Here is an 18,603-nt window from a genome sequence, read left to right as displayed (position 1 = left end):
TAATTTCAATGGCTGATATCTGCTTCATAACTCATGCCATCTGTATCCATCCTCCCAACACCAGCTTCTTTGAATTACGTGAATGCAACACATCCTTCTATCCCATAATCCTTCTGGGACTCAATCCCTGCTACCTACCTCCCCATCTGCCCCATGACCCTAAGGCTGTCCTCACATGGGATGAGTATGAGTTTTTTGACATCACTTCCAATTATTTCACATTGAGGAGGCATTGCTGCACATGAAAAACAAAATAAGTTCTGTGATATTTCAACAACATGCTACAAAACATTGAACCAATTAGAGGCAAGAACACTCTAAGCAGAACTTGGGAGATCCTATATTGGATTTTGTTATTTTCAGCTGAAGTCCATATTTGATGAGTTTTATATTAGAACTCATATCCTATGAATATCTGCTGCTTCAAAGCACCAGCACATTGGGAATCTCTCAAAAATGCCTCACTGGTGGTACAATTTGCTGTAGTAATATGATGGAAATGTCATGGTTAAAGAATTTTGTGTTAATTATTTTTATATCATAACTTGTGTGTTTTGAAAGTATACCATTTTAAGCCAATGGTATCAATGATTCATCAAAAACCCATTTTTTGTGGTAGGCTCTATTATGATTAAATATCAGGTAGTAATAGATTCTTAATTAAAACCTTCAGTACTTCATAACATAAAATACAAGCCATTTGTTACAGAAGTTCAGCATATCACAGTTGATTGAGGCGCTGAGAGAAGTAATGTGTAACAGGCTTGTTCCTTGCTATATCAAAATGTATTTTATTCACTTTCACATTTTTTTTTAAAGTGTGGGGCTCTTTCTTATAAAAATAATAGAAATATTGTGTGTAATATTCAATACTATTTAAATGTAAGTGTTCTGTCTAGCAGAAGTGAGTTTGTTCAGTTTCGTAAACACTTATTAAGTTGATGTCCTTGGAAATTGGACATGGAACTTGACTTCTGGTCTTGTAATATGTTCATAGATATTTCAACCCTATGCCAACCTATTCAGGGACATCTGGAGGAATCCTTCCCAACCACCCAGAATCCCAAACCACTTAGCTGGTTCAGATTTATTAATGACATCGTCACGATCTGAATCGAGGGTGAGGACACCTATAAACATTCCTCCAGAACCTCAACACTTTTGCTTTATCTGGTCCTCCTCAACCCAAAAGCTACCTTCTGTGATACTGACTTCTACCTCAAAGACGGCTACATTAGTGCCTCCGTCCATATCAAACCTACCAACCACCAGCAATACTTCCACTTTGACAGCTGCCACCTATTCCATACAAAGAAGTCCCTTCCATACAGCCTAGCCACCTGTGGCCATTGCATCTGTAGTGATGAGCAGTTGTTCTTCAACTATATCAAGAGTATCACAGAACCTTTACAGACCAAAATTATTCTCCCAACCTTGTATAGAAGCAAATATCCCAAGCCTTCTCTCTCCAGTCACCCACAGCATCCCAAAGTCCCAGGCTGTAGTAACTGAATTGTATTCTCCACTAGAATTTTGTCTACTTCTTGTTGTGTCCAGAAATGAGAAATATCCTACTTTTATTCTTTCCATGGCTCCCACAGTTGTATTCTGCACCCACCAAACCTACACAATATCCTCGTCGATTCTTACTTCACCCCTGCTTCGAACCCCTTGCCTCATGGCTGATATCCGTGTAATAGATCTAGATGCAAGACCTGTTCCATTCAGATTCCCACCACCACCTACACCAATCTGGTCACAAAGCATCACTTACCTCTTCAAAGCAGTCATGTGATCTACAAGCGAAGCTGCAACTACTGTTTGTGTTCTGCATGGGCATGAAAACCAACAAGCTATCTGTCCAGATGAATGGATACTGCGAAACTGTGAATGGTTACTGACAAACTGTGGCTAAGAGACAGCTGGATCACACAGCTGCTGTGCATGCTGACCAAGAAAATATTCTTCATTTTGATGAAAGCTTCACAGCTTGTGCCATCTGAATCCGTCCTGCCAGCACCAGCTTCTCTGAGTTTTCCAGGTGGGAACTTTCCCTGCAATATATCCCTCATTCCTGTAACTCTTCTGGCCTCAATATTCATTAGTTACTGTCCTTCACGTACCTACCCCCTTCCCTGCTCCCACTTCAGCACGACACAGCCTTCTCTTCTACCAATGCACCCACAGTCTTTTTATTTCTCTCCTTTTCTGCTCCCTTGCCCCCTCCTTCCCCTACCCATCTAACCTTCCCTCTGCACTTAGCTATCATACCCTGTCCCCACCACATCCCTGTATGCCCCCACAAGCAGCATTTTCCCATTCCCCATCCCTACCCTCCAATCTCTCCCCCTCCCCAACCCAGCCTCTTCCTTCTTGCCACCACCCAGATTGCTTCTCCCATCATGCACAGGTGTTCATGGTCAGGCCTTGGTGGCTAGAGATAGTGGTCGCGTTTGTGAGTTGCACTTGTGTGAATGTGTGTGTTGTCTTCTTTTGAAGAAGGTCCATTGATCAAAACTTCACTTGTATAGCAGCCTTTTTGTTGTGTCTGTCTGCGACTAAACATCTCCACTGTATGGTGAGCAGGACCTATCCTTTTTGTGCTGTTTTCAAATTCTTTATTTAGTGTGCTACAGACAGAACAACATGACTAGCACATGGAAGATGGAGGAAATTTGCATTTTAATAGAGCTAGCATAGGAATTTTATGCTACTCCATTTTTGTAAACAAATTGTGTTGTTTTCAAGCCACATAGAACTGAGAGCTGATGCTGGAGAACACTACAGTCACAAATCACATTAACCAATATGTGTCATATAACATTGGCACTGTATCTCATGCAGTTGGATTTCCTGTCACCTTTACACGTTCTGCACCCATACTGCCCTCTCTGCAGTCGCCCTCTTTCTCTGCTCTCTCTTCTCTCCAAATTCACTGTGCCTTTTCCCAACCCTTTATCTCACTTCCTGCCTCCTTTCTCCCCTTCGCATTCCACCTGACACAACCCCTCATCCCTGCTTAGCTGCAGTGCTGGCACAATGTAGTCAGTTGTGACAATGTAGCTGAGCAGATGTAAGTATGTGTATGTGTATTCTGCCACCTTTAAGATATTTTCATTTGTTTGCTAATGCATAATGTGAGAGTTTGTAAGATTTTGGGTTAAGCTGTTTACTGTGAACCAATTGCCAGCTTGTTTCATTATTTTTCTGGCTGTCTCTCCTGTGTCTGGGCCCTTTATCAGTATACTTACATCGTTAGTAAACAGCACAGGTTTTGAAGAGTCTTCCAACGTCCATGTTAATAAATTTAGTTGTAGTCCTCTAAAATAATTTTTAATGGAATCCTCCATTCTTTACTGTTGAGATATGACTCCATCCTTTTAAGGAGAATGCATTTAACATCAAACCGTATTAATTTTTGAAGCAGCATTTTATAATCTACGCAATCAAAGGCCTTGATAATATTACAGAAAATAGGAAAAGGTAATTTTTCATGTTTAAGTCTAACATAGCTGAGTTTGAGAGATCAGATATTATTTTCTTTGAAGAGAAGCATTTACAGAAGCCAATTTCAGCTGTTGTCAAAGGTTATTATCACATAAGGTTTTGATATTTAGAAGCTCCCTTCTCAAACATTTTTGAGAAAACTGGAAGGAGAAAGATGAGTCTATATCTATCAGAGGTCAACTGCTTATCTCTACTTTCATATATTGGTGGTATTACTGCATATTTCAGTCTTTCAGGAAACACCCATTGATTCATCAACTCATCGTCAAGTGAGTAGAAGAATTTAACAGTTTTACTGATGTTTCATTACAACAGAAGTGTTGCTGCTATTTAGAGGTCAAATGTTTTTGGGGCCTCCAGAAATTAAAAAAAAGGAAATATAGTAACAGTATTTCCTACTAGTGACTCATATCTACAGTGCCTTATATCGTCTATTGACAGGTGTCACTATGTTTATAAATAATTATCTTGATGATGAAAATACTTGTTTTTGCAGAAAATATATGTATTGTGTTCAACATTGATAATTTGTGTGCAAAAATTGCTGTTTGCTATTGTAGAGAATTATCCTGCAATATTATAAACAACAATCTGTGTACTTGCTTATGAAGAAAAGGCAATATGACAGTGCACCCATACTTTTAGTGAAGCTTTACTAGCTGAAGCTAGTATATTCTACAGTAAAGGTGTGTAAGATGCTTCAAGATCAGGAGTATTGAAGATGGTGATATGTATGTGCATAGTGGGGAGGGGGGGGGGGACTTCATTCCATCAAAATTTTCCCTGTGATAGTCAGGTTGATGATCCCTATTTCCTTGAACTAATTTTTGGTGTGTGGGAGAACAAGTTTTTTTGTCTAATTTTTCATGGCCACATTTGATTTATCTTATGAATTGGTGCCTCACTAATTACGGATTATTCTGAGCTCGAGTAGGACTGAAAATAAGATATATGAGGGCCGTTCAGAAAGTAACCTCCGGTTGATTTAAAAAAATACACCAAGTTAAATAAAAATATTTTAATATATACATCTTACAACTACATCTTTGCACTATTTTTCTACATAGTCTCCATAGCGATTGAGGCACTTATCGTATCTCTTCACAAGCTTTGAAATTCCTTCTGCATAAAAATCACCCGCTTGTGCCTGGAGCCAGCCTGTGACCGCATCTTTGAGCTCTTCGTCGTCATCAAACCGCTGTGACCCGAGCCATTTCTTCAAATGCATGAAGAGGTGATAATCACTTGGTGCCAGGTCTGGGCTGTAAGGTGGATGGTTGATAACGTCCCACTTGAAGGACTCAAGAAGGGCCGTTGTTCTGCGAGCAGAGTGAGGACGGGCGTTATCGTGCAAAAAAACGATACTGGAAGTCAGCATACCACGGCGTTTGTTCTGTATAGCCCGTCGTAACTTTTTTATTGTTTCACAGTACACGTCTTGATTAATGGTCATACCACATTCCATGAATTCAACCAACAACACCCCTTTGGCATCCCAAAACACCGTTGCCATCAGTTTTCTGGCAGAAAAATCTTGCGAGGCTTTTCTTGGTTTGGTAGGCGAATTTGAATGTGCCCACATCTTTGATTGTTCTTTTGTCTCAGGGTTCACGTACTTAATCCAGGTTTCGTCACCGGTCACGATTCTGTTTAACAATGGTTCTCCTTCATCCTCATAATGTGACAGAAAGTCTAATGCAGAGGCCATTCTTTGAGTTTTGTGGTGGTCGGTAAGAATTTTGGGCACCCATCGTGCACAGAACTTACGGTAACCCAATCTTGCTGTCACTATCTCGTACAAGAGAGTCTTAGAAATCTGTGGAAAACCAGTAGACAACTCCGACATTGAGAAACGTCGATTTTCACGAACTTTTGCATCAACTGTCTGAACGAGTTCGTCAGTCACCAATGATGGTCTACCACTCCTCTCTTCATCATGAACGTTTTCTCGTCCACTTTTAAATAAACGTACCCATTCACGGACAACTCCTTCACTCATAACTCTTGGTCCATACACGGCACAAAACTCACGATGAATAGCTGCTGCAGAATATCCTTTGGCTGTAAAAAACCTTATGACAGCACGCACTTCACATTTGGCGGGGTTTTCTATTGCAGCACACATTTCAAACTGCCACAAAAACTAAACTAGCGCAGGTACGATGTTCACTCGACCACGGCTTGATGCCAACTGACCTGTTGAGTGTGTGAACGCACAGATGGCGTCACTACTCCCCCCACAACCCGTACTGTGACCAATCGGAGGTTACTTTCTGAACCGCCCTCGTAAATGAAAGAACTAATTTTTGGTGTGTGGGAGAATAAGTTTTTTTGTCTAATTTTTCATGGCCACATTTGATTTATCTTATGAATTGGTGCATCACTTATTAAGGATTATTCTTAGCTCGAGTAGGACTGAAAATAAGATATAAATGAAAGAGTCAATTTGTTCAAAAAAATACTCTTCAGCTGTAAAAATGTTTAAGAAAGTCACTACAGGATATTTAGAGTCTTTTTTGTATAAATTATTTCAACTGAGAAAAGTAAAACTTTATATGATGGCATCATAGACTGCCTGACGTGTAATTATTGATTCATCTGTCATACTCTCAAACATCTGCTCTGATTTCACACAGAATATCCACTCCTCATCCAGACTTGTTTTATCAAACTTGTTCATTACAGCAATAGCTACATAACTAAAAAGTCAATTCTTTTCAATCAAAACTGGTTGATTAAAAGAATGAATAGTGTTAATCAGCCTGCAGTGAAGACTCCTTATAGCTTTTGGTGATAGGTAAGTCAATGATGATCATCAGAGGAATACTTTGCAGACAAATATTTGAGGGAACACTTTAAAGTCTTCTTGAAGTTGAAGCAATCCTTCCTCCTAAATGTTTTCAGTCCTCTTCAGTTACTTGTGGATACCAGATCTGACAGAAGCATCTTGAAATGTTAGCTGTATGGTATTCTTGCACATTCAAGGCCACATTATGGCTCCATTGAACTTCTCAAAATCTAGGTCAGAGAAGTGTGTAAAAATGAAGCTAATGGAGCATCTGAATGAAATGTTGGGAGGAATGAGTAAAATAAAAACATGAATTCATCATATAGCAGCTGATCTTTGACAAGATTGTCCTCTTTCATCCTCTCAATAATTTTCTTGGATTATGGATTAATTGCCAATGCCCTTTCTGAGACACTTGAATTCCCCAATCATGAACGGGGAAAAAATTTAGAAGAAAAATAGCACAGCTAGAATATACAGTGCTTTTTGGACAAGTATGTCTCTGAATACGCTATGGAGGACTCTCAAGCAAGAGATTGTACTTGCAGCACACAGAAATAATAACAACAAAGCACTAGAAACATTTCTCAAAATAACATGAGGCTGCTTCTAATTCTGGTACAGCATTTTTTCCCATTCTGATTGATGAGATCAACATTATTCAGACAGAACAAAATGCCTTTAGGAGTGAGATGGAGAATGTTGTGACTGTATCATAATCTACACATAAACAGTGAAAAATGGACAATAGATCACATATTTACAGTTTTATCAATAATTCTGTGAGTTATAAGCTATTCACACTCCCACCACTCTTTAGAAGAAGTTTTAATGAGACCTGTTAACGTTCTGTACCACATGTCACAGTTGTGTTCTGAAATGCCTTTGCTTTATGTGATATTAAAAGAGTATGTTAACAAATGTCAAACGTGATTAAAAATGAACATTCATTCCAATATGAACATTATTTACTTGAAGTGCAGCACAGAGATAAAGTCAGTAAAATTTGTTCAAATATATCTGTGTTTATAAAACTTGTAAACAAAAGACCTTTGCTTTTGTGTAATCTAGGAAATCATGGATATATTTGCATCAATTTTCTGTAAAATACTACGAAGTGCATGTCATTTGGTAATTCTCATTGTATCAGTTATTAGGACTTCTTCTTGTAATGTTTGGGTATGGAGCATTGGGAGAATGAGTGCTTAAGCACATCTGTGAGTGCTGTAATTAGTGTAATACTGTCTTTGTGGTCTCTATGAGAACAATAAATAGTGTGTTGTAGTACACACACCCAAAAAAAAGTTTTCCATCACCCCAGTTCCCAGAACTTCTGAAGATAGACATTGACTGTGAATATTGTATCACAGACACAGTCTCTTTGACTGTTCAGAGATGTCACTACACCAGCCAAAGATGTAAACAACCATGCATGAGTAGTGCCTATTAGATGGAGGGGGTCCAACAGAAGATCAGTTCCAGTCATTCCACCAGGAAGGAGGTACATGGCTCCTGTTGTCTGTAGTTCAACTGTGCTGAGACGGTCAATACCGTGGTTTGATCATGTCTGCATTGTTACTTTGTGCCAGGAAGGGCTCTCAACAAGGGAAGTGTCCAGGTTTCCCGGAGTGAACCAAACCGATGTTGTTCGGACATGGAGGAGATACAGAGAAACAGGAACTATTGATGACATGCCTCACTCAGGCCGCCCAAGGGCTACTATTGCAATGGATGACCACTACCTATGGATTATGGCTCGGAGGAACCCTGATAGCAATGCCACCATGTTGAATAATGTTTTTCCTGCAGCCACAGGACATTGTGTTATGACTCAAACTGTGCGCAATATGCTGCATGATGCGCAACTTTACTCCTGATGTCCATGGTGAGGTCCATCTTTGCAACCACAACACCATGCAGCACGGTACAGATGGTCCCAACAACATGCTGAATGGACTGCTCAGGATTGGCATCACATTCTCTTCACTGACAAGTGTCGCATATGCCTTCAGCCAGACAATCGTCTGGTCAGGCTGAACACCTTAGACACACTGTCCAGCAAGTGCAGCTAGTTGGAGGTTCCCTGTTGTTTTGGGGTGGCCTTATGTGGGGCTGACGTACACCGCTGATGGTCATGGAAGGTACCATAACGACTGTACGATACGTGAATTCCATCCTCCAACCAATAGTGAAACCGTATCGGCAACATATTGGTGAGGCATTCATCTTCATGGATGACAATTCGTGCCCCCCATCATGCACATCTTGTAACTTGTTTCAGGATAATGACATCGCTCGACTAGAGTGGCTAGCCAGTCTGTTCTCCAGACGTGAACCCTATTGAACGTGCCTGGGATAGATTGAAAAGGGCTGTTTATGGATGACATGACCCACCAACCACTCTGAGTTGTCTATGCTGAATTGCCATTGAGGAGAGGGACAATCTGGACCAATAGTGCCTTGATAGACTTGTGTATAGTATGCCACAACAACTACAGGCATGCATCAATGCAAGTGGACATGCTGCCGGGTATTAGAGGTACTGGTGTGTACAGCAATCTAGACCACCATCTCTTTTGTGTTGATGTCGATTCCAATTTTCTGTCAGCGGCTCATGGACTCGCAGTCCCATTCTTGTTTCCTGAGCAAGGGGTCCCAGGTTCGATTCCCGGCGGGGTCAGGGATTTTCACCTGTCTCGAGATGACTGGGTGTTTGTGTTGTTCTCATCATTTCATCATCATTCCTGAAAGTGGCAAGATTGGACTGAGCAAAGGTTAGAAATTTGTACGGACACTGATAACCATGCAGTTGAGTGCCCCACAAACCAAACCAAACATCATCATCATCATCATCATCATCATCATTATCATCATCATCCAAATTTCTGTATAGATTCCGGAACTCTTGGAACCAAGGTGATGCAAAACTTCAACACCTTACCGTACACCATGGCATCATCGGCAAACAACCATACATTGTTGCCCACCCTGTCTACCAAATCATGTATGTATATAGAGAACAACAGCAGTCCTATCACACTTTCCTGGGGCACTCCTGACGATACCCTTGTCTCTGATGAACACTCGCTGTCGAGAACAACATACTGGATTCTATTATTTAGAGAAGTCTTCAAGCCACTCACATGTCTGTGAACTTATTCTATATGCTTGTACCTTCATTAACAACCTGCAATGGGGTACTGTGTCCAATGCTTTCCAGAAACCTGGAAATATGGAATCTGCCTGTTACCCTTCATACATTATTTGCAATATATCATGTGAGAAAAGGGCAAGCAGAGTTTCACATGAGTGATGCTTTCTAAAACTATTCTGATTCATGGGTATAAACTTCACAGTCTCAAGAAAGTTTATTATACTCAAACTGAGAATATTTTCAAGGATCATGCAGCAAACAGAAGTGAGGGATATTGGTCTGTAATTTCATGGGTCTGTTTCATGATAAATTCAAGCTAAGTTAGGGGCACTCTTTGTAAAATCGAACTGTGATTCCATCTGGACCTGGTGATTTATTTGCTTCCAAATCTTTCAGTTGTTTTTCTATGCCAGGTATGCTTATTACTATGTCGTCCATACAGGAATCTGTCTGATGGACAAATGGTGGTATGTTTGTATGATTCTCCTGTGCGAATGATTTCTTGAACATAAAATTTAAAACTTTAGCTTTTGTTTTGCTATCTTCAACTGCCACATCAGACTGGTCAACAGGGGACTGAATGGAAGCCTTAGACCTGTTTTGCTTAGCAATTTTACTTACAACCAACATTTTCTCTGGTTCTCTGCCAGATTTTTTGGTAAAGTGTGACAATGGTAGTTGTATGCTTTGTGCGTAGATCTTTCCAGAGACGTGAATCTCTACTAACCTTTGCTTGTCATCATTTGTGCATTACCTTTTGAACCAACAATACAACAGCCTTTTCTTCCTCAAATTCTGCCAAATTTCATTATTAAACCATGGTTGGTCTTTTCCATACTTTATCTACTTGCTAGGCACATAACTCTCCAGACCACGAGTTACAATCTGCGTAAACTTTGCTAATAATTCCTCTACATTCACCTTACTGGAACTAAGTGATGCCAATTCACTGTCTAAGTCAGATGCTAATAACTGCTTATCTGCTCTGTCTAGTAGAAACACTCTACTAGCCTTCTTGACTGATTTACTAACTTTCATGATCATAGTTGCTGTAATGATATCATGATCGCTAAGCCCCATTTCTATACTGACATTGTTGATAAGGTCCAGCCTATTCATAGCTTTAAGGTCTAAGACATTTCCATTGCATGTTGGCTGTCGAGCTAGTTGCTCACGATAATTTTGAGAAAACTTATTCAAAAGTATTTCACATGACTGTCTGTCAGTGCCCCCCGCAATGAATTCATAGACATCCCAGGCTATACTCAGCAGGTTAAAGTTGCCTCCAACTAGTATTGTGTGATCTAGGTATTTACCATAGACTTACTTTCAATTACTCTAGAACTGTCACAGCAGAATTGGGTGGCCAGTAAAAATGTCCAATAATTAACTTGGTTTCACGTGCACCTGTTATCTGCAACCTGATGATTTCACTGTCACTCTCAACTTTGACCTCAATAGAGACAGTATTTTTGTCAACTGCAATGAACACTCTCCATCCTATGGCCTCTAATCTCTCTTTTCGATATACGTTCCATGACTTGCTAAATATATCAGAGCTTCCCATTTTTCAGCTAGCTCTCAGACCCAAGAATAGTTTGAACACGAGAAATTTCCTAGAAGGTAGAAATTTAGGAACTTTATTATGAATACTTCAACTGTTTACTGATAAAATTGTGACAGCCGAACTGTCTCTATTCTGAATGCCATTTAACTTCACTTGCTGCATATTGACTGGTGAGTGTTCATTAGAGCACCTCAAATTACTGCCTATCCTAAAAAACCCTCATGTGCAATCCACAAATACTCTGCTATCTGAGCAGCTGCTTCCTTTGTGTAGTGCTCCCCTGACCTATCAAGGGGAGTCCTACAAATCCTCACATGATAATGCAGGTGTAGAAACCTGCAACCAAGACCATCACAAAGTTGACGAAGCCTTTGGTTGAGACCCTCCACTAGGCTCCAAACTAAAGGACCCTGATCAACTCTGGGAATGATGCTACAAATTGTAAACTCTGCTTGCACCCTGTGCGTGAGGCCAGCAGTCTTCACTACCTCCACTAGACGCCCGTAAGAACTGAGGATTGCCTCAGAACCCATGCCACAGGTGCCGTTAGTGCCGGTGTGAGCCACAAAATGCAGATGGCTGCACCCTGCCTGTTTGATATTCGCAGGCAAGGCTGTCTCCACATCTCAGATGAGGCCCCCTGGCAGACATACCGAGTGCAGACATACTGAGTGCACATTGGCTTTCTTTCCAGCCCTGAACACTATCTGCATAATGGGGCTCCATAGTGCATCTAACATTGTAGATTCCAAAAACTAGCAAACCCCTACCCCTGTGTGCCTGCTCAGGCCCTGCCACACGTCTACTCACAGGGTGAATAGGTGACGTTAGGTGGTCAGTCTCCACATTGGCCGTCTGCCTCGAGTGACACAAACATATTGCCACCCACCACTCACCCTGCTGTGAGGGCAGATCCACTGCGTAGGGTGCACTAGGAGGTGCCTTGGAAGCAGAGCCCATGGGCAAAACAAGTGACACTTGAGGTGTCCCATGCAATGCACCAGATTCTCTGCCACTGCTGCACCACAAGGCAGCAGCCTCAAGGTGACTATCTGTAGTCAAAAGCACATTCAGTTGTTTTCAAACTGCAGCCAGCTCCTCCTTCGTCTTCACACAGTAAGCACATAGAAGCCATCCTAGCAAGACTAACTGAAGAAGTGAACTATAAAAACAGACAATTCTAGATATGTAAATTGCTACCCTCCTGATGTGTCAATGGACACTGATGTGTTAATAAGCTATGTAGTGGGCAACTATTGCGCTAGAGACTGAATGAATATACACTTACAAAAACATGAGATTAATCCTCTTAAACAGAGAAAAACAAAATTTAATAAATATACTACAAGGAAAACACAGGAAAGATAAACACTTAGTTTGCCGCTCTGTAATTGTACTTGTGTATCAGATGAGAGCTGGAGCCTGACTGACTGGCTTGCAAAACAACTGGACAGTTGCTTTCAAAACAAAACAAATAAGTAACTACTGTGCTACAGGCTGAATGAATTTACACTTACAAAAATGCAAGATTAAACCTCTTACATAGAGAAACACACACATCATGCAGTTAATTTAAGAACTATAACAGCAATGAGGGCGATGTACTTGAGGACAATATTATGGAAATGGAAGAGGATGTAGATGAAGATGAAATGGGAGATAAGATACTGTGTGAAGAGTTTGACAGAGCACTGAAAGACCTGAGTCGAAACAAGGCCCCGGGAGTAGACAACATTCCATTAGAACTACTGATGGCCCTGGGAGAGCCAGTCATGACAAAACTCTACCATCTGGTGAGCAAGATGTATGAGACAGGCGAAATACCCACAGACTTCAAGAAGAATATAATAATTCCAATCCCAAAGAAAGCAGGTGTTGACAGATGTGAAAATTACCGAACTATAAGTTTAATAAGTCACAGCTGCAAAATACTAATGCGAATTCTTTACAGACGAATGGAAAAACTGGTAGAAGCGGACCTCGGGGAAGATCAGTTTGGATTCCGTAGAAATGTTGGAACACGTGAGGCAATACTAACCTTACGACTTATCTTAGAAGAAAGATTAAGAAAAGGCAAACCTATGTTTCTAGCATTTGTAGACTTAGAGAAAGCTTTTGACAATGTTAACTGGAAAACTCTCTTTCAAATTCTGAAGGTGGCAGGGGTAAAATACAAGGAGCGAAAGGCTATTTACAATTTGTACAGTAACCAGATGGCAGTTATAAGAGTCGAGGGGCATGGAAGGGAAGCAGTGGTTGGGAAAGGAGTGAGACAGGGTTGTAGCCTCTCCCCGATGTTATTCAATCTGTATATTGAGCAAGCAGTAAAGGAGACAAAAGAAAAATTCGGAGTAGGTATTAAATTTCATGGAGAAGAAGTAAAAACTTTGAGGTTCGCCGATGACATTGTAATTCTGGCAGAGACAGCAAAGGACTTGGAAGAGCAGTTGAACGGAATGGACAGCGTCTTGAAAGGAGGATATAAGATGAACATCAACAAAAGCAAAACGAGGATAATGGAATGTAGTCAAATTAAATCGGGTGATGCTGAGGGGATTAGATTAGGAAATGAGACACTTAAAGTAGTAAAGGAGTTTTGCTATTTAGGGAGTAAAATAACTGATGATGGTCGAAGTAGAGAGGATATAAAATGTAGACTGGCAATGGCAAGGAAATCGTTTCTGAGAAGAGAAATTTGTTAACATTGAGTATAGATTTAAGTGTCAGGAAGTCATTTCTGAAAGTATTTGTATGGGTGTAGCCATGTATAGAAGTGAAACATGGACGATAACCAGTTTGGACAAGAAGAGAATAGAAGCTTTCGAAATGTGGTGCTACAGAAGAATGCTGAAGATATGGTGGGTAGATCACGTGACTAATGACGAGGTATTGAATAGGATTGGGGAGAAGAGAAGTTTGTGGCACAACTTGACTAGAAGAAGGGATCAGTTGGTAGGACATGTTTTGCGGCATCAAGGGATCACAAATTTAGCATTGGAGGGCAGCGTGGAGGGTAAAAATTGTAGAGGGAGACCAAGAGATCAATACACTAAGCAGATTCAGAAGGATGTAGGTTGCAGTAGGTACTGGGAGATGAAGAAGCTTGCACAGGATAGAGTAGCATGCAGAGCTGCATCAAACCAGTCTCAGGACTGAAGACCACAACAACAACAACAGCAATGAAGTCTGACACTGTCATGATTTACACAATACAAAACTGAGGTTTCTACTCATAGTTATCAGTATTTCACTAAGCACTATGACTGTGAACACTGGTCTGCAATATAAAGCTGTGTGAGCATGTAAATGAGGGTAATGGTGTTTCTTTCAGTTGCTTCTATCTAAATATGGAAAATCAGTTTTTCTAGACAATTTTTCCTTTCTTTTGTAGTGGAAGGTCTGCCTTTCTTTCTTCCCATACTCATCTTCCTGTGGTTTGCCAGTTCTACCCACAGATTCTTGTGCCATGTCAGAATTGTTATCGACAGCAAGCAGGTCAGCTTGTGTATTTGTGTCTTTAGCTGGTTTGAATGTTACTGGCCAGGCTGCAAACACATCCACATGAGATGGCCTGAAAACTATCCTGTGTTAGAGCTAACTTGTAAGTTTTAGAATCAATTTCCATTTATCAGATGCTTAGTTTTCATGCTATTTTATTCTCCAATAGTTAGCTATGATACTTCAAATGAATATAGATAAAAATATAAATGCTTCCAGTAAACATTTTTCTGGTATGTGGCTAATTCCATTATCCATCACCTGGGATCCAACCTGATCATCTTCAGTAGTAGCTATAGAAGAGGAAGAGCAACTAAACTGAAGACAATGGACAACTTACAGGTCACTTAAAAACTTAAGGAATAGTGAAAATCCAGAAAATTGTTTCTGTCTAAGAGTGACAAGTAAGATAGGATGGAAAAATCGGTCATGAAACTCCTTTGCAGGATTATAAAAGTATTGGAGGACACTTTAGGGAAGTTAACACCCACAAATGTTTTGGTAGGTCAAAATTCTACACCATTATGACTTAACTGAATCATCATGTATAAGTCTGGAAGTTACACAGGTTAATAAGATATACAATTCAGTTTGCAGATCATTTAAAAATGTAACAGTGCTAGACTGAAATCTTTTCTGATAGATGACTTTTAAGCAGCAAGATTGTTAATTTATTTTCACTGGGTGTGAAGCAACTCATATTTCTGTGCAGAGTTAATTTCTTAAAAATGTATGATTTTTAAGTAAGACTGTTTTATTATTAATATTGTTATATTTATGCAAGGCCATTATTAGATGCAAGTTATTTGTTGTTATTGTCATCACAATATTCCAATTTAGCAGAGTAAGCTCATTCTGCAACTAATTGTAGGTATGATATCTGAAAAAGCCATCAGTTTGATGAGTGTGTGAAAAAATAATTGGAAATAAAATAGGAAAAAAACAATAGTGATCACTTTCAGGTGGATTGGCTGCATAGAGGCAATAATTTTGAGAAACTTCAAGTGACATAAACATAGTAATTACAACTATTAATTAATACTTAAACTATAAAACAGCTTTTGAATCAGCTGTTGGGGTGTTTTATTGCTGTTGATGCATGCATGTGCATAAAACTGCAAAGCTATGAACCATTTAACAGCAGCATCTAAATGACTGTCTTAACATACCTTTAGCTGTACTGATCTTTAAGAAAGAAAGATCTTCTCTTTTGATAGAACAATTACTCTTCCAAATTTGTGTTTTGTAATCCTTACCTCCCAGGTGCCCAATCCTATAATAGGCATCTTCCTTCCATTGTGCAGTTCAAGAAAATTCACTTTTCCCAACATCTCCTTTACCACAGGCACCACAGCAGAACAGCAAGTGAGCCTTCACCGTATAGTAACTCTGTGATAATATGCCACTTATGTAACTTGCCCTTGGAATAAAGTTTCCTTTTATAGCACAAGTTGTTCAGATTAGCTGTCATGAAGAAGATAAGGCTACCCTTGATGTCCCTCAGTTACATGTTGCTCCAGGGAAAATATCTGAAAGTAATATTTCATAACTGCAGGCAATAAATGCTTTTCCGAATCTGGTAACAGAATACGTAACTCCAGTGTTGATGCTGAAATGGGAAAGGCTGTACACCTTAAGAACATTCTTAAGTGTTTTAAAAAAAAAATAATACATTAAATATCATATCCAATGGCAGTTCAACTGTGTTTGATGAAACACACTTTTCACTTTCTAATTATAAACATTATTAATTTACATACTCAGTGTGCACAAGTGATACATAGACTTTCAAGTTTATGAGTCAAAATATACTTTATAGCAGAAAATTATCTACAATAACCTGTTTCTCCAGATGAACTACAGGATAAACTGATTTGATATATTCACCCATTGTGTAATTGTTGTCAAAATAAACAAATTTCTTATCAAATAAAAATCAGAAAATATCCAGAGATGCCTATCACATATAAATGTATATATTAAACATTTATGTGCACCTAGAAAAGCACTTAATATAAGATACAGTCCTATATTTTGATGCAAATGTCTTGCACAAGCTATGGATCAGACCTAAATTGTATAAATTCAAAGAAAAATAAAAAAAAAATTTCTATAGCCACTACCTCCATGAGATTATCTGTTTATCAGGCTCAGTATTATTTGTACTTATACCAACTAAATGCTACTTACCAAATATGAAAGATGCTGCTGCTTCCTCAGTTATTTTAATTAGCTGCTGTTTATCTTCCATTGGTACCTTAATTACTTTGGTATCTTGGAAATGAAATCATTACCTTCATCTGTATCAAGAGAGGCCTGTTTACAATACATTATTAGCCATCATGAATACTGCTACTTGCTATATGGGTAACAGGAATTTTCAGTTCTTAGATCAAGTTAATAAGATCATTTGTAGGCAGAGTGTTTTAATGAGGTATATAATTTTCTTTTGAATTGGTAGGCATTCCCAATTTCTTCGTTTAGTAGGGAATCCCAAATTCTTTGCTTATGTCAGGTATGATTGTATTGATCACAATCCAGCTGAAACTAATTTTTATTTTCAGCAACAAAAACCATTAAAGAGCAAATTCAAAGTGCTTTGAAGTGACCTCTGAAGCTCTACATTTATTTACAAAATTCTCATTGCTCCTGATTAATTGACGGAGAAGATATTTCTATAAGAAAATAGGGAATGAAAATACGCAAAATAAGTCAATAATCTCATCTTTCTTTTAATTTTCTTTTGAAGTAGCAGGTCTTCCCATTTTCTTCATTTAGTAGTTATTCAAAATTTCTTGATGTATGTTAGATTAGTGGTCTTCAGGCCTAAGTGAAAACCTTTCCAAACAGAGATTCCTGTTTAGTTTATCTGTGTGTTGACTCAATTTTAACTTATTATCCATCTGCATCCTAAGGAATCTTGTACAAAGTTTAAAAATTTATATTTATTTGCTATAGTAACTGGGTTTGGTCAGAATATGACCATCTTCAGACCATTTATATCATGATGGTAGGCGGTGGTAGTGAACTGAGGAAGTGTAGTGGTTCCATAAACATCAGCTGCTCCCAGCAGTTGCTGCTCCACTGCTACTGCCTATCATCACAATGTAAATGATCTGAAGATGGTGACATTCTGACTGAAACTGGTTACTATTGCAAATAAACATTGTATTGTGGCCAAGACTGTTTTTAATACATTTTTTAGTATTTTAGCTAGACTGTTGATTTTCTAGACAAGAACTGCTCTAAAACATTACTTGCACAAAGTATTTGATTTAATGTGTACTAGTAGGCCATTTTTTCTTGTTTGAAATTGCTTAAAAAGAATCTTGTTTGATGAAGACTTAAATTGTTTGCTAGCCTCTCCAGCAATTATCTGAGCTGTGTGTGGCAAGACTAAGTTTGGGCCCTTAGTAAGCATGTTCCATTGGCCAAAATTACAGTCTCTGAACTATTCATTGAAGTCTTCAAGAGTGGATCCAGTATCAAAGTTTTTGGTATCTACATCTATATCTACATAGATACTCTGCAAGCCACCATACAGTGCATGGTACAAGGTACCCTGTATCACTACTAGTGATTTCCTTTCCTGTTCCACTTGCAAATAGAGTGAGGGAGAAATGACTGTAATGTGGACATTTGTACTCACTGATACAAAATACCGTTCCCGAGATTCTCGCCTTTTCTCTCTACCTGCTCCCTGCTACCCCCTCTAGAGTCTTACAGTATTAAGTGTATTTTCTTTGGGCTACAATCCAACCGGAATTCCTGCAGATAGGTCCTGTATTTTTCACTCTGCTCATATAGTCTTGTGTTAATCTAGTGAACTTTCACTTCCTCTGAATTTTATACAGAGCTCCTCTCAATACTTCACTTTTTTTCTTTGACATTTTCACCTCTGCAGGTTCTTGAGTATGCACTAGTGACCAAAACAAGCAGAGTACCACGAAAGCTACTATTATATTCTTGTATAAAAACATGCTAAATGCATTCCTTCACTTATAAAAAATTGTGATGTTTGCTGATGACACAAGTATACTGACAAGGGCCTAAAAATCCATACCAGACACAGCCAGGAAAATAGTGGAA

General features: G+C 39.2%; 1 protein-coding gene across 1 annotated transcript in view; it reads right to left on the bottom strand.

The window, feature by feature from the left end:
* Window positions 1–15,925, bottom strand: part of LOC126236300 (dihydrodiol dehydrogenase 3-like) — a 64,432-nt gene extending 48,507 nt beyond the window's left edge. Inside the window, exon 1 of the mRNA XM_049945496.1 lies at window positions 15,771–15,925. Coding sequence (XP_049801453.1) covers window positions 15,771–15,845 — 75 coding nt within the window. The 5' untranslated portion in view covers window positions 15,846–15,925. The remainder of the gene's footprint in view (window positions 1–15,770) is intronic.
* Between the last annotated feature and the right edge of the window lie 2,678 nt (window positions 15,926–18,603).

This window comes from Schistocerca nitens, chromosome 2 (assembly GCF_023898315.1).
Source record: "Schistocerca nitens isolate TAMUIC-IGC-003100 chromosome 2, iqSchNite1.1, whole genome shotgun sequence".
Lineage (NCBI taxonomy): Eukaryota > Metazoa > Arthropoda > Insecta > Orthoptera > Acrididae > Schistocerca > Schistocerca nitens.
The sequence above is the reverse complement of the archived record's forward strand: the minus strand, read 5'-3'. Positions and strand labels throughout refer to the sequence as shown.